This window comes from Amblyomma maculatum, chromosome 3 (assembly GCF_055883805.1).
Source record: "Amblyomma maculatum isolate TAMU_Amacu chromosome 3, ASM5588380v1, whole genome shotgun sequence".
NCBI lineage: Eukaryota > Metazoa > Arthropoda > Arachnida > Ixodida > Ixodidae > Amblyomma > Amblyomma maculatum.
In genome coordinates, this window is record NC_139346.1 from 123,518,835 (window position 1) to 123,533,846 (window position 15,012).

A 15,012-nucleotide genomic window follows, 5' to 3' on the forward strand; every position below is an offset into this window, starting at 1 on the left:
TTAGGAGCGGTCAGGCTGGCCGCTTCCGACCCCCCGGGCAGATTGTGTGAGCCCTCCACGGATCTTCTTTCATTTGTACATACCATGATCTTCTTCTTCCTCTTGTTCATACCAACATCATCGTCCCGCGGCGCCGGCTCCGGCACGCGATTGGGTTTTGTCCATCGGATAAAACGCCAGACACGGCATCCGTTGCCTTGCCGTCTCGACCTTGCCTTCTTCCACAATATATATATATATATATATATATATATATATATATATATATATATATATATATATATATATATATATATATATATATATATATATATATATATATATATATAAGCAGATAAGTGAAGGGGAAATGAGGGTGCTCGTTATAATACATGAAGGAAAGGAGGCAACAGTCGGCGAGGCCAAGGAAAGCATTGGGGATTGTACTTTGTCTTTTTTTAATTTTTACTTGATAATAACATATATTAGTAATGTAATGTGTTTAGGGGAAAGCTTTCCCCTAAACACATTACATTACTAATATCCAAACGGAAGCTAGACAGCATGCTGCGCTCATTATGTGCACTTACGCCTTATGTTTGCTTCCACTACATATTTTACGAAATGCCTAAAACTCCAGCATACTAATAACAAATATTTAACTTCGTTATACGTTGAGCAGATATGCCAAATGTTCGCTGTTTTGTGAGACATACTGTAGGCACCCGCATTCATCTGTGACTAGATCGCGACGAGGCTTAAGTGAAATATTTGTAACAGTGCGTGTTGCTTCTCCGTTATATATATATATATATATAAGTGCGGTTTCATCTTGAAAGCTGTTCGTCGTAATTAGATTTAGCACGTCCTTTAGTGACAGTCATTCTGACCTTCGACTACAACTGAGCGTGTTCGATGCTATTGCAATTTTAAAATTGTCGCTATACCGTGGGTGAAAATCTGGCTGATGAATCCTTCGTTTTAATGACATTCCAGCCTTCTCGCGCGTCGTCCCAGACATATTGTCAGCCCTGCGCTAGAATATCTTAAGGAACAATACCAATGTAACAAGCTGTACGCTATTATGCACTCAATAGGCGCCTTGTCGCAACCATAAAAAACAGATGTGAAAAATTTCGGCTTAGTTTCGCTTGAACAAAAAACAAACAAAACAATTGAGTGGCTACCTGTTATCAACCAACAGCGTCAAGTAAAACGAATGCCCTTATCTACGAGATTTAGAAATCTCATAAAGTAAACATAAAATAAAAATTAAAGAAGCAGAATTTCTTCACCTTGCACGATTGCTATTTTGAGGCCGAAATGCTCCTTTTCGTACAAGAGTTGTTTTTTCTAGAATTGTAAATTATAAAAGTTAGTTGTATGCCTTTTTTCTCACTAGTAATGTCGTATTCGCCAATATATTTGCAGGAATAATGCTGAAACTCGAATGGCGGTTAAGAAGCTTTGGTATTTTGGTCATAATGCATCTTTTTTAGTTTTTTCTCAGATTTGTATTTATTGCGGATGAATATTTCAGTGCCTTAACATCAGGGTCGATTTCTAGGAATATTAACATTTTCCTCAAATATTTTCAGCGCCGCGGCAAGAAGCGCCCATCAGGTGTCTGCTTGGATGGCAACTGCGTTCGGTCAGAAGTTTTCATGAGGACCTTGCTAAACCTGTCAAGTGAAGCCGAGACACCAACCCAGCGAGCTTCAGGGTTTAATTCCTGATCACAGCCGGACAATATTGTTCCATCTACGTTTGAAATTAAAGGAATGTAATACAAACCATGAATTTTCTAGTTCTCACTTTTGATGGTATGTATAGTGACGGGTTAATTAGAGAAATATGGGAGAGGCCTTCGCCCTGCAGTGGGTATAGGCAGGCTAATGATGATGATGATGATGATCATAGTGACGGGCAACGTGCCTCAAATGATTTGTATTGCTTAAACAATCGGCAACGTTGTAGAAGAGAATCCAGCGGAGATGTTTCAGACCAAACAGTGTCTGAAGAGATCGAGACCGCGGTGGTCTAGGCAACTGCAATAAACAATTATTTGAAAATCACTTGAATGCAACTTAGAACTCAGTTTTGATAACGAATAGGAAAGTTCGGAGACCTGATGTTGCCGCTGTGAACCTTGTGAGAGCACCATTGTGAGAAATTGTTATGAAAAGGTTCGCAGGAGAGTGTATAAAATTCACTGCATTCATCGTTTTCAATTTTTCTCACTAATTGTTCGCAATGTCTAGAAGCACAATGAACGCGCATGTAGTTTGAGACTGAGTTTATCAGTGCCGCGTCCTTGGCAATTTATCGTATCTCGAAGTGTGCATTTTTCTTTTACGAATAAAAATCATGCCGTGTTAGGCCAACATAAATCCGAATATTTCTTTGATTTTCCGCCTAGCATCAATAATTGTATCCGGTGAAGGCGTCATTGAATCCCTACTCCGGTTAGGTGCAAAAAGCTCACATGATCTATAACACATACCAAACGCATCTTTGTGCAGTTATGTAGAATCATTACTTCATTTTCATTTTCAAAATAACATTTCCGTTCATCCTTATCATCGTACTTTTTCCTTAAAAACTGGGTATTAGCGAGAGGTGCGCATGTGCATAAAATTGAAGACCAAATGTGTCTAAGCAAATACTGTCTGTTTTTTTGACGTGTACTTGCTAACTAAACGAATACATCGTTTCCAACTACCTTACTTGGAATAATAAAATCTAATGGATAATTTTCTCTATTTCAACACGGCCTAAGAAAGAATGTTCTATTGCAACGCAGTTGGTTACAACTACCGATAACTCTCGATTATATGGGAATGGAGCGCATTTGGCAAGTGCTCGCCGGTTATGATCAGCAGCTTACCGGTATCGCTCAAGAGGGAAGTATACAGTTTCAAAGTACCTGTACTCAACTGGGGGGTTTAAAGGTGGAGGCTAACGAAAAGGTTTCCACTTAAGTTGACAACGCAGATGGCTATGAAACGAAAATGATAGCTGTAACGTTAAGACATAGGTGGCGTGCAGAGTGGGTCAGAGAAATAGCTACAGTTAATGACAGTCTAGTGAAAATCACGAAGAAGAAATCGGCATGGGCAGGACATGTAGTGCGCAGAGCGGATGAGACGGTCGCTGAAGGTGACAACGTGGATTCCAAGGGAAAGAAGCGCTGCAGGGGGCAGCATTAAGTTAGGTGAGTGGATGAGGTTGAGAGATTCGCAGGGGTCAGGTGGATGCAACTGGTACGGAACCGGTATATTTGGAGGAATATTGGAGCTGCATTCGACCTGCAGTTGGTATAGTCTGGCTGCTGACGATGATGATGCCCCATAACTTTAATGCAGCGATAGATAGATCTGGATTTAATGTTTGAGAAAACAGCTGAGATTTTGATAACGTTTCACATAAGAAACTTTCTGAAACACTTATTTAATAAGTGTGCATTTCACCTTGGTAAATTGGATTGCTTCGTACCTTAGAACTCAAACTCAGTTTCTTTATATTGGCGCAGTCTCTTTCGCGTTACGTATACTGGGATCTGGAATTCCCCAAAAATCTGTGGGCGCTGCTGTTTTTGGTTTATAATAATATATAATGTATTTGATTCATGTATATGTTAACATTGGTTTATTTGCTGACGACTGCTTGCTGGACACCCAAATAGGTTCTGTGGTTGACTTAATGTTCTTTAATATGCTTTGAGTGAAATTGTAGTATGTTTTAAACATCAGGAATGGTCCTTAATCTTCATAGGACAGTGCTCTTGCCCATTACAAGAAATGGAAAGCCTCTAGAGTTCAGTTACTATTCTTATGACACTACTATTTTGGAAGTTAAAAAACTAAAATGTTTTTGGTGAATCACTAAGTTCACAGCCTAACTGGAGTTGCCATGCTGACTACAAGTGTTAATCATGATTGCAAAAATTGCACGTTTTAGAAACAAGATATAAGGAGTATGCACTAATGTAAGACTATTACCCTACAGGGACCGGGCGCCCGCTGTATGGCGCCACCGTCGCCTCGGTGGAACAGCGCCGCCCGCGGTGGAGTGCCGAAACAGCGGAATGCTGAGGCAGCTGAGCTGGCTGAGCGGCGCTGTCATTTTTGCAATTGCAGGAACAGGCATTTTTGAGCCTGTTCCTACCCGTCGTTTTGCGGTGTGGCTATGAGAGCTTTGAGCTGTGTTGAGTAATCGCAAGGAGTATTTTTTGACCGGAAATTTTGAAAAAGAAAAGGGCCGTTCTCGACAAGGCGTGCGTGTTTTTTTTTTGTTTTTTTTTTAAAACCACCCGGCGCATGGTATTTCTGTTATGTACTCGAAAATGCCGCGCGCGTGATTTCACCATGCGCTAGGAACCCCTTAGTTAGGCACTTGTTAAGGCGACTTCGAAGACGGAATTGCGCCTGCACTGCGCGTCCATCTTATATTAGGTCTAGTCGAAACCAGCCTGGATCAAATACCGCCGAGCCGTGTAGCCGTGGCGCCGTAGTAGTGGTAGTTGTAATGGTCAGCGTTCATGTAAAATGAAAAAGATGCTGCACCTGTCTTTTTTGGTAATAGCTAGGCTCAAACGATTCAGAGTAGAATAATAGCAAATGGCATTCCAGTTTCAACCTTGTTACGAGAGCTGTAAAAGGAGAAAAATAAACAAGCAAGACAAAAGTAGGATCCTATTTATGGTTGGAATAGCAAACACACATATACTTCCAGGACTTCCTGCACAATTGCGCTACAATAGCTCACTGAACCCGGCCTTGAGACTATCAAACTTAATCATAATATAAGCCAAAGGAGTAATACCACCTCAGCATCATTTTTACATATACGACAATGCTCTTGTTGAACACGTCGGAGCTGCTACATATAATTGACTTAGAAAATATTATACTATACATGCCTTTCTCCCGACATGCTGTGGAGGTTTTGCAAAGAAAAAAAATTAAATTTCCTGCTAGCGTTCTCTCAGCGCAGGAAGTTCAATGCGATTGACAGCACCTGCCTTGAACATCTGAAGGCAATAGTCCAATACTGCCCAAACTGTTAAATACAACCGAAAAAAAAAACACAGTGTGCTGTGTTGTAAGATAAGCCACCAACAACTAAGAGAGCTTGCAAAAGGACTGTGAGTTGAGCTAGTTGGTGCATCATTTTTTAAAGATACACAGCGCAACAAACATAGGACAAGCGAGTAGACGGGAACAGCGCTGTTCCCGTCTACTCGCTTATCCTATGTTTGTTGCGCTGTGTATTTTTAAAAAAACTAAGAGAGCGTTCTATTGTTAAATGAATCCCTCTGATGGCTCGTTCGCTAAGGTGGTCTACTTTCTCAGCGTACCACGAGCTTGCGGGGCCAATACCTAGCTGACCTCGATACCTGATGAGTGTGAGGGGACACGACCATGTATGTAGTTTTCTATTTGCACGTAAATGAATCCGGATAACTGAGAGCCATTCCTTTTACAACTTTGTCACTGCAGCTTGCCGGACTGCTGCTAAATCTGTTTACATTGGCCATAGAAGCAATTTCTGAGAGAGGTAAAACGGTCTTGTCATACTACGCCACAATCAGGAAATCTCACGTTCACTAAAACGCCGATGAGAAACACATGTATTTAGGCGGGCCAGGAAATGGACGCTGCTGAGAAAATACGTAAAGCCGTGCCAGGTGCAACGTGAATGCGAAAAAAAAACTGCTACACGACCTTCGAAATTAAAAAAAAAATGCTACGTTTATGCTCGTTTCCACACATTAAATTGCATTTTTTTTCTTGTTCGACTTTTATATGAAGCCGATAGCAGATTTTGTGACCATGCGGTATTGATTGAGCTGTGAAATGAGGTATTTTATTAGACAAAATGGACATGCCACAAACAAATGTTAACAAATTCTAAGAGTATCAACGCAGAGCTCTCAGCGCATTTTCATTGGTTGACAAACGAAAAGAGGAAAAATGACAAGATCATGGTAATAGGAATTGTTCATGTCTCCTAACTGCTTTCTGTTAAGAGAAAAAAGTAAATTATCTTTGAGTATGTCAGCGAAAGTATCTGCACAAACATTGTCTCTGCCCATCACTGAAGATCGTAACGCAGCCCGAACGACGATGGTGGAGCTGCCTTTACTTTTTCCGTGCTGGGGTTTTCTTGTACACAGGCGGGGAAATGCTAGCGTTGTAACTTACGTTGTTGGGTTACTTCGATTTCCAATTGTCAATAAAGTGACTACAGATGAAGGAGTGCGGCTTCGACTCCGAGACTCTCGTGCCGTCACTCCTGGTGAACAGAAGGTACAGAGCATCCGGTAGCAAGCGGAATTTTAAAAATTTGGCACTTTCCATGACCACACAGTAACCAAATACGCAGATTCGTGCCTTTGCCTTTCAAAGAACCATGCTTAGGTCACCCGCCACTCATGCTTCTGTGTAAACCCGTAGAAATGAATCGACTTAAAAACGTCCGACGAGTTTGCGTAGCTGCCAGTAACGCACCACGCTTTGCCAGCCTTGTTTGGCCAGACTTTATTTCACTGGACATATTCACACAAGTAGCCCAACTTTCTGTTCCCTTGAGGATAGTATATTCACGCACAACGTCATCTAAACCTTAGGATTTCCAATCGCCACACAAACCAACGACAAACAGTATGCTCCAATGCGCCGAGAGGAGGCGCCACCCGTACAGCTGCCCGGTCCCTATACTGTTTTATTAGACTCAGGCCTGAGTATGCCTCTGTTGTGCGCATAGCAAAGGATGTAAAACACTTAAATGTAAAACGCGAAAAAAAGACCTGTGTGATTCATTTAAAATTCAAGATATATGTTTCCCAATTTTATGAATCACCACTAACAAATTTAAACATTTGCATATAATACGGAAAATTTCTCGAATAACATTTCTTCTTCACTCATCCAGGGAAAGTTCGAAATTTCCCTTTAACCTTATGTTACATCGTTAGCGACAAAAAATCCTTTAACATAATATTTAGAAAAAACAAACAAAGGTAAATATTCATAATTCCCGACAACGAGTGGATTGTATTGCATAAACAGATTGTTTGCATTGAGAAATAAAAATTATGCGTCGTAATAGTTTTAACGTTTTGCACATTTGTGTCATGTAAATGCTTTTTTCTATGCCATTTTGAAAATGTGCCTCGTAATGCGCCTTTCCCGCTTGAACCAAATGAGCTGCTATATTATTTGAAAATAAAAACTGATATACCGCATCCGGTATGCAATTCATACAGCCTCTTTCATTATGGTTAGTATCTGTGGCTGCCCTTCTTGTGAATCTTATATTGAGTTCCTCATTCACCCTATATGTGTTTATTACAGAAGAACGAGGTAGCCCATTTGTGAATTTGGCATGGCCCAGAAATGAATGCACCATGCGGACATGAAATGGCAGTTTCACTAATAAAAGCTAACTGCTACCTCGGCCTACTGGAAACGTGATTGCAGACTAAAGACTCAATGTTCGACTTGCGGCAAAATCGAAATGCAGTGTTCAATCCATATACCATAACTTTGCTCCTTGCGGCGTTCAAGAATTACATTCTTTCAAGAACAACATCGCTGTGCTATAGCGAGAGCTTCCCGTGTGCTGCGCGATGACAGTGCACGTTAAAGAACAACCGGTGGTCGAAATTTCCGGAGCCCTCCACTACGGCGGCTCTCATAGCCTGAGCCGCTTTGGGACGTTAAAACCCACAGACCAAACCAACCAATCTTCGAGATGCAATTCAAGGTGCAGTTTGCCGCAATTTGACCTTTAGACATCTGTGGAGTGAAGGTGTAGGTGTGACGTCATATCACGTGACGTGGTGTGAGAGGCGCAGCGGTGGCGATGGCTCAACCTTGCCGCTCGCTCTGAGCCTAGGGCATGGGCAGGACATGTAGTGCGAAGAGAGGATAACCGATGGTCGCTTAGGGCAACGAAGTGGATTCTAAGGGAAGGAAATCGTAGCAGGGGGCGGCACAAAGTTAGGTGGGCGGATGAGGTTAGAAGTTCGCAGGGGTCAAGTGGATGCAGCTAGCACAGGTCCGGGTTAATTGGAGAAATATGGGAGAGAAACATGGATGATGATGCCCCATAACGTTAGTGCCGCGATAGGTAAATCTGGATTTAATGTTTGAGAAAACAGCTGAGATTTAGATAACGTTTCACATAAGAAACTTTCTGAAACACTTAATTTAATAAGCGTGCATTTCACCTTGGTAAATTGGATTGCTTCCTACCTTAGAGCTCAAACTCAGTTTCTTTATATTGGTGCAGTTTCTTTCGTGTTACGTATACTGGTATCTGGAATTAGTCAGGCTGATGATAATGATGATTATTATATCGCAAGTCACAGACGCCTTTTTTTTCTTTTTTTTTACTGTTGTACTTTTGCAATAATTACTCGCAGAGCACCGTGTGATCTTTTTGATATAGTGTGCGTTTGAGGATGTAGCTGTGCTGCCAGCTCAGCAACTGCACCACGGCGAGGGGAGCACATTGTGGGGCTGCCAGACAGCGTATTTATAGGCTGGCGGGCCTGACACGTTATCAAAGCCTTGAATTGGCGGAAGCGGTGTTTGTTTAGAGTGTATTGAGCATTTGCTTCAATAATGAGCTCAGCGCATTATAATTTGGCTTAAAGAAAAGCTGCTCCCGGCGTTCTACATGCCAGGTTCACGAGGGGCTCTCGCAGACCCCCCAAGACAGATGCTCCTTCATGAGTACGGTTTTCGTAAATGAAACTCGTGTATATCGCAGACATTCTGCTTACTAACCTTTAAAAATGAAGACACTGTAGCTTCTGCATTTTACGTCAAATGAGATTTTTATATTTCCGGCAACATGCAGTTCGTGCGGCAAGCAGATTGCACTGGCTAGCATGCTGGAGCCGCAGTTAAAATGGATCCTCTTGTCACGCTAAGGCCTATTGCTGCGTTATACACGTGTTCTGTTAGAAGATATTGCCTGTACGGAAGGCCACACTGTCCTGCAAAGTTGTCTCGGTACAAACGTCCTACCATCACGCAAGCCCTCGTCGATGGCATTGCAGTACCCAGTCGACGAATAACGCCTAAGTGGGTCCGATTTCGAATTGTTGAGCTGCTGCTCGTCACAAGGTAGGCAACACCACGAGCCGTCGAGTTTTGTACATCGGTGTAAGTGAAATGCCTCAAGCAAGATCCTGTAGCGTTATCATTTCTACATAGGCCTCCCGAAATGTTGCAGTACGCGTAAAACGGCGGATAGCGTACACCAGGAGAAATCGTCACAACGCCTGTCACCGAACTAACGCTGCCCAACACTGTAAGAGGCGTTATGTCCTCCACAACGCAGAGTTGCTCTAATCGCACCAACGGTGAATTTCGTGCGTACCGTTCTATCTCAGCGTGAACAGTGCGAGTGATGGCCGAACAGTAGCCAGGTGAATCAAAAGGGTCTCTCGGCCTCAATACGCCCCTTCCAATAAAGAAGTAGTTGACCTCGCCGGCGACGCTATTCACGGTAGATTCATAGCCAGATCCAGGGGGCAACATCAGAGTAATTATGTTTCGCCCCATGCCGTGATCGTCGAATGATTTCCGAAGGCTTCGCAAAAGACTAGCAAGGATTGTTTTGTCACGTCTGCTACCGCAGCCTAGTCGCGGCTCCAACCAATCCACGTTCACCCCGTTCAATTTGTAATCCCTCATTGCGTCAGCCACGTTGAGAATCAGGCGCTCCAGCGTTGTGCTGTCTCGACCAAGCCTGGAGAAATGTGGCGCATCTTCTTCGTAGCCGCCCAAGGTAAGAATTAGCTCAATGTGTGGGGATCCTGCTGCGTCAGTTATGTTGCGCAACTGGTGGAGGCCATGTTGGCGGTCAAAGCTGGGCAGCCGAGTTGTCAGTGATCCATCGGTGATGCCCACCGACCAGTAGACGACATAAGGGCACAAATAGAATGGCAGAGTTTCAAACATGAAGTCCGATGTGGTGTCTGGCTGGAAAGCGTTCCTGTTATCATAGGCACAAAAGAAGGGATAGATGGTACGCGGTAGCAAAGATCCGGCGGACTGCGGTCCAACTCGATATGCCGCAGGCGACTTTGGAAGGACAGGTGGAATTAGACACCTGCTTGGCACTCCGCTCCACACATCGGCGACGTTCGCAGGCGGTGTCTCATTCATTGATCGAAGTGTTGATGGTGACAGCGGGAGTGAAGGCGGAGGATGCTCAGCCGGCGTGAACGTTCGCTCACTTACAGGTTGAACGGCTCCGTTCTTCCGCATGACATAAGGAACCAGTATCCGCCATGCAGCCAGCACGAGTGGGAATGTTATGGCGGCGCACAGCACCCAGGCTCGTATGCACAGGCGTTCGTCCCGGGCTGTCTCTTCGTCCCGGGTAAGGAATCGAAGTTCTGGAGATGTACCTGATTCCTCCTCCGGGCTGGTATGGGCACCGGTGCGGCCTTGAGCTTCGCTGCCACTCATCACGACAAAGACGTCCGGTGCGTAAGGCGATGCGCTAGGTGGGAGTCTCGCAATCGGTGCTTTGGGAACCGGATGCATGGATACGTGGGTGTTGAGGTCGCCGTATCCGCGTGTTAGAAATGTGGTCCTGAATGGCTCCGTGTATCCACTCAGGACTGCAGCAGCATTCCCGCTGGCTTGATGGCTGGGATTACCGATCATGTCAGCGAAACCCACGAACAGCGCGTTTCGTCTCCTTCTTCTTTATCTTTGAACGTATCACGATTTTCTACTGGCATCAATTTATCTGCCTTCACATTTTAATACACTCTAAGAAACAATTATTTTCAAGACTACACTTCCTGATCTTATTACGTGGTTTTATTTAAGCATAATATTTCCGCATGCTAAAATTTCGCGCTGAATTCTATGTTGACAAAAGTGGCCAGATAAAAACGAAATCATAATAATCGATAGTCATTGTAAATTTAAGGACTATCGATTCTCAAAGTTTAAAGAGCAGTGCAAGAAATGAGGAACGAAGGTACCCAGTTGTTAATTTTTTGCGACCCTGTCCTCGCTTCTAATGCAATTTATAACATTCATAAAAGTTTATAAATTCTATCTGACAGTATAAACATTTTATATTGACGAATCAACGCTCTCTCGTCCGTGAAATATACGGCAATATTGTTTAACTGTGGAATCTCTATAGGATAATACTACTCCACTCTTAAATAGTACAGCCCCAATCCTCAACTTGACGCGCTGCCGCCTGCCTGCCTTGTACCGAAAAAGAACTATTCTCACCATTGTGCTTCATTCTTTTTCTTCCAGGGATTTTCAGATAGAGAAAACGGATCCGTGAATAGGAAATATTCAGAATTCACACGCTTTGCAGACAGTACAGCGAATTTATAGCTGATTTAGACCCAATGTTAACATGGTTCTTTTCACTTTCGGGCACACAGAACATCTGTAAATGAAATGATCTTTGCAAGCGACATAAAGGTAAATTTTTAATGAAAACAATACGGAAGACATCTAAAGATACTCAAGATTAACATTGCAAAACAACTATGCAGGAATCTTAAACATGTTTCATCACATATAAGTATATATGACATCTCTTTTTAATATACTGGCAAGACTTGTAATGGGTTTACGTGAATTGATACAAGAATAGACTATTACAGATAAGTGTTGGCAAGTATCTTTTTTGCGGCCCGCTTAGTGACGCTGACTTTCGTTTGTAATGCAGCTTCTAGTGCTTTCGCATTGGATTTGTTCCACTGACCATGGTAGACAGCTGGTGGTACCTTGGCTGTTATCGCCACTTTCAGTAAGCTATCACTGAGGTTTCCGCTCCGCCGAATAGCCGTTGTCTGCCAGTGTGTCTGTTCATGCGGTTATCGCCAAGAGCCTATGTTTGGCGGCGACATACGGCATAGGCGTGGAGAAAATTCAGCAGGAAACTCGGCCGAACAATGAGTGTCTGCTATATCAGCCGCCAAATATATACTGTCAGAGGTAAGCTGGTGAGGGCACGGATATACGCTGGTAGTTTGCTGAAGCGTCTTAATACTAACCCACTTCATTAACCAACCAACCTAGTGCCACAGCCTGACATCGCACGTGTTCGAAGCCACTTTTTGCTGGGACGGTTTATCGCATTCCATCAACTTCTACTCTTGCCCAGGTAAGCCCCAAAGGAAGACCAGACAAGAAATTGAAAATAGAGACCTAAATTTGAACGCTTGGGCTTTGGTAGAAAAGTAGGACGTGCTCCTTGTCAAATGTTTTAAGCGAATACCCTAAGGTAGAGAAGACTTTTAACCAAAGTCATCCTTCATTACCCTCCGCCCAATGGCAGCGATACGTCTACGAGAAAAATGGGCAGCTTTGTCACCTACGCAATTTTTAGCTAGATGTCTGGAGCGCAGAATGTGTAGTGAGAAAAGAGGTTAACTGATAATTGGTAATGGTATCAATTCAGGTTCTTATGATAGGAAAGCTCATCAGGAGGCGGCAAACAATTATGTCGGAGGAGACGATAGGAAGTTTGCAAGGATCAAGCGGATGTAGCTAGCACAGGATCGGATTAGTTGGAGGAGTATAAAAGAAGCCTTAGGCCCGCAGTGGGTACACTCCGGCTGACAACGATGACGACACAATTTGTAGCCACACGGATGTGTTTGGGTGGATGCTTATGCGTAATTACTCATTTTCTACTTGCCTTGTAGGTAAGACGGGAGAAGCAGCTGGTCGTATGGAGGGGAGGGGGGGTTCAACCTATCAGTCTGTGAACTACCACAGGCGCTAAAAACTTCTCATCATTCTACGTCGCTGCTGGAGAAAAGAGCAAGGATAGAGAGGAAAGCCTGCCGCCGGTAGTCCCGCAATGGACCCGGAACTTTCTATTACGCTGCAAGTTTCAAAAGCAAATGCTACTGAGCTCTTCTTTAGTTATACTCTAAGCCTGTAAATTACCTCCAGAATCCCTTCATAAGTTTAAATACCTTTCTCTGTTCGCCTAAATACAGCGCTTCATGCGATCATTAGTGATACCCTATCTAGAGATACGATTCATATCTTTCCTGATTTGGTCAGTCTGATAATTGTAGGTGCGTATGCAAACTTTTTCCTCGTGCCGTTCACGATCAGCAAAAGGCAGTTTCAAATTTAATGCTGTCTACCAAAACCTTTGCCGGAAGTTGCCACTCATTACCCTCAAAGCCTGGCGCCTCAATTATGAGGTCAAGGACTGATCATCATTTGAAGACTCGGTTATGTCGCTGATTGGGGGTCTGTATGCACACATGGCGACTATACCGCATTTATTAGCATAGAGCTTCACCTTTTTAACTCGCCTGCTATTGGCTTAAGGTTCTGCTATATAGGTGTCTTGCGCTGCTCAGGGAGCCCTAAGAAAACGATGCTAAAAAGCGCCCTCTAGGCGTTTGCTGGGTAGTAGAAATCACCGGCGTCTGCAGCAGAATGCATGCAGTCGGTGTGGATATACCGCTTTCATTTGCGTTATGTACGAATTACAACAAATTTATTGTGCGCCATAAAACCATATATAACTAACTGACTAATGTGCTGAAAATGCTTTCAGTGCTGTCACGATGTGAAAAGGCAATGAATAAGTCAATGGTGGAGAGTATATAATGCGCAAAAATTGGAGGCGAAGTCCCGGCACGCTACCAATCAAGGCGATCGGATGTTGTGTGAACTCGGGGAACACTGCGAATGCTCTACATAAGTTGAGGCACGTGAATACACGGAACCCCAACAGGGACATACAGTGTACATAAACTCCATGAGGCGCAAACTCCTTGCAATAGGCCCCCAGCTTGCGCCGGCCGTGCTCTAATTGTTTGGGTTTGCGTTCACGTGTGTGCCTGCACGTGTGTGTTGACCCTGTGCTGATTGTTTGCTTTATTCGCCCCGTTTACCTGAAAATCACGCTCATAATTTTTAGAAATACAGAGACCACGTACTACAAGTCGCCAAGAAAGCTGCATCTGGGAAAAAAGAAACGTATGTCACGGCAGGATCTTTGTAAGGTTCTTCGTTATGTGCATATATAAGCGAAAGTCCGCTGACCTTGTTCCACTGCTCGACTGCCAATTGCCTTTCACTTGTAAGCTTGGCGCTCTCGAGCCAGAGCTGTTGCTGGTTGGTGCAATGGGGATTTTTCATATTAGAGAACAGTGTCAGCTTGAGCGGAACGCGGTACATTTAAAAAAAGGAATTCAATTGCCGGCTGCCTAAATTTAAACATGCCCCAAATTTCCTCTGTAGCTATTTTCTCTTAAACGTGAATGGCTGCTTTCAATGAGATAGCAAATGTTAGAAATGAGCTCTATGGTTTAATTGTTGTCCTCCGTTTTTGCTGCTGGACGTAGGTGCAGTTTTTACTTGTGCAGCTGCTAAAAACAATAGCATAACGGGCGGTTTCTGTCGCAATCACGAGTAAACACGTGTACATAGCTGGCTGTACTCTATGTATTTCAGCTTTGATCCGGCGGAGCGGCCCGCGCAGCGCCAACGGCGTGTCACTTGAACCTGTACAGGCATGCACAGCACCGGATCGTCCGTACCAATCACACCGTAGCTTCGTTTCGTGCGGATATAAAAGAGAGCATTGGAGTTCAACAATGGAGCTCATAAGTTGTCTGTAACTCCCTACAACGCAAGCGGCAGTAGCGGCTGTGCCGATGCCTCAAGACGGAAGGGTACACAGCAAGGTCGATGCCGCAAGCTTTGAACACTTCGTTGAATGCAGTGGCAGCACATTTTATTACGTTATTGTACTGCCGGTTACCAATTATGTGTATATGATGGCTCTTGTCACTCTCACCAAGGAACAGAAAGAAGCGCGAGTCGTCTTGCATAGGCAGGGCCGCCGTTGTACTGCACAGTCAAGTTTTTCTTGGCCGCCACGAGGCGGTCACCTTGTTGAAAACAACAGCTCAAGGTTCTCATAAAGATTCGGAAATTTCCAGAAGGAACTATGTTTTGAGGAGAGCTCCGCATGATGAGGAGAATAGAGTTG

General features: G+C 43.8%; 1 protein-coding gene across 3 annotated transcripts in view; it reads left to right on the plus strand.

The window, feature by feature from the left end:
* LOC146195934 (uncharacterized) overlaps positions 1-4,277 on the plus strand; it is a 35,654-nt gene extending 31,377 nt beyond the window's left edge. The window contains exon 5 of one of the 3 annotated variants that reach the window (XR_014706055.1): positions 1,578-1,793. Coding sequence is in view for 2 of the 3 variants with exons in the window: in XM_084597967.1 (XP_084454093.1) it covers positions 3,988-4,134 (147 nt within the window). In the remaining variant the exon portion in view is untranslated. Of the gene's footprint in view, positions 1-1,577; positions 1,794-3,987 lie in introns of those variants that run through there. The other 2 variants (XM_084597967.1, XM_084597968.1) reach the window with 2 other exon arrangements.
* Positions 4,278-15,012: the final 10,735 nt, after the last annotated feature.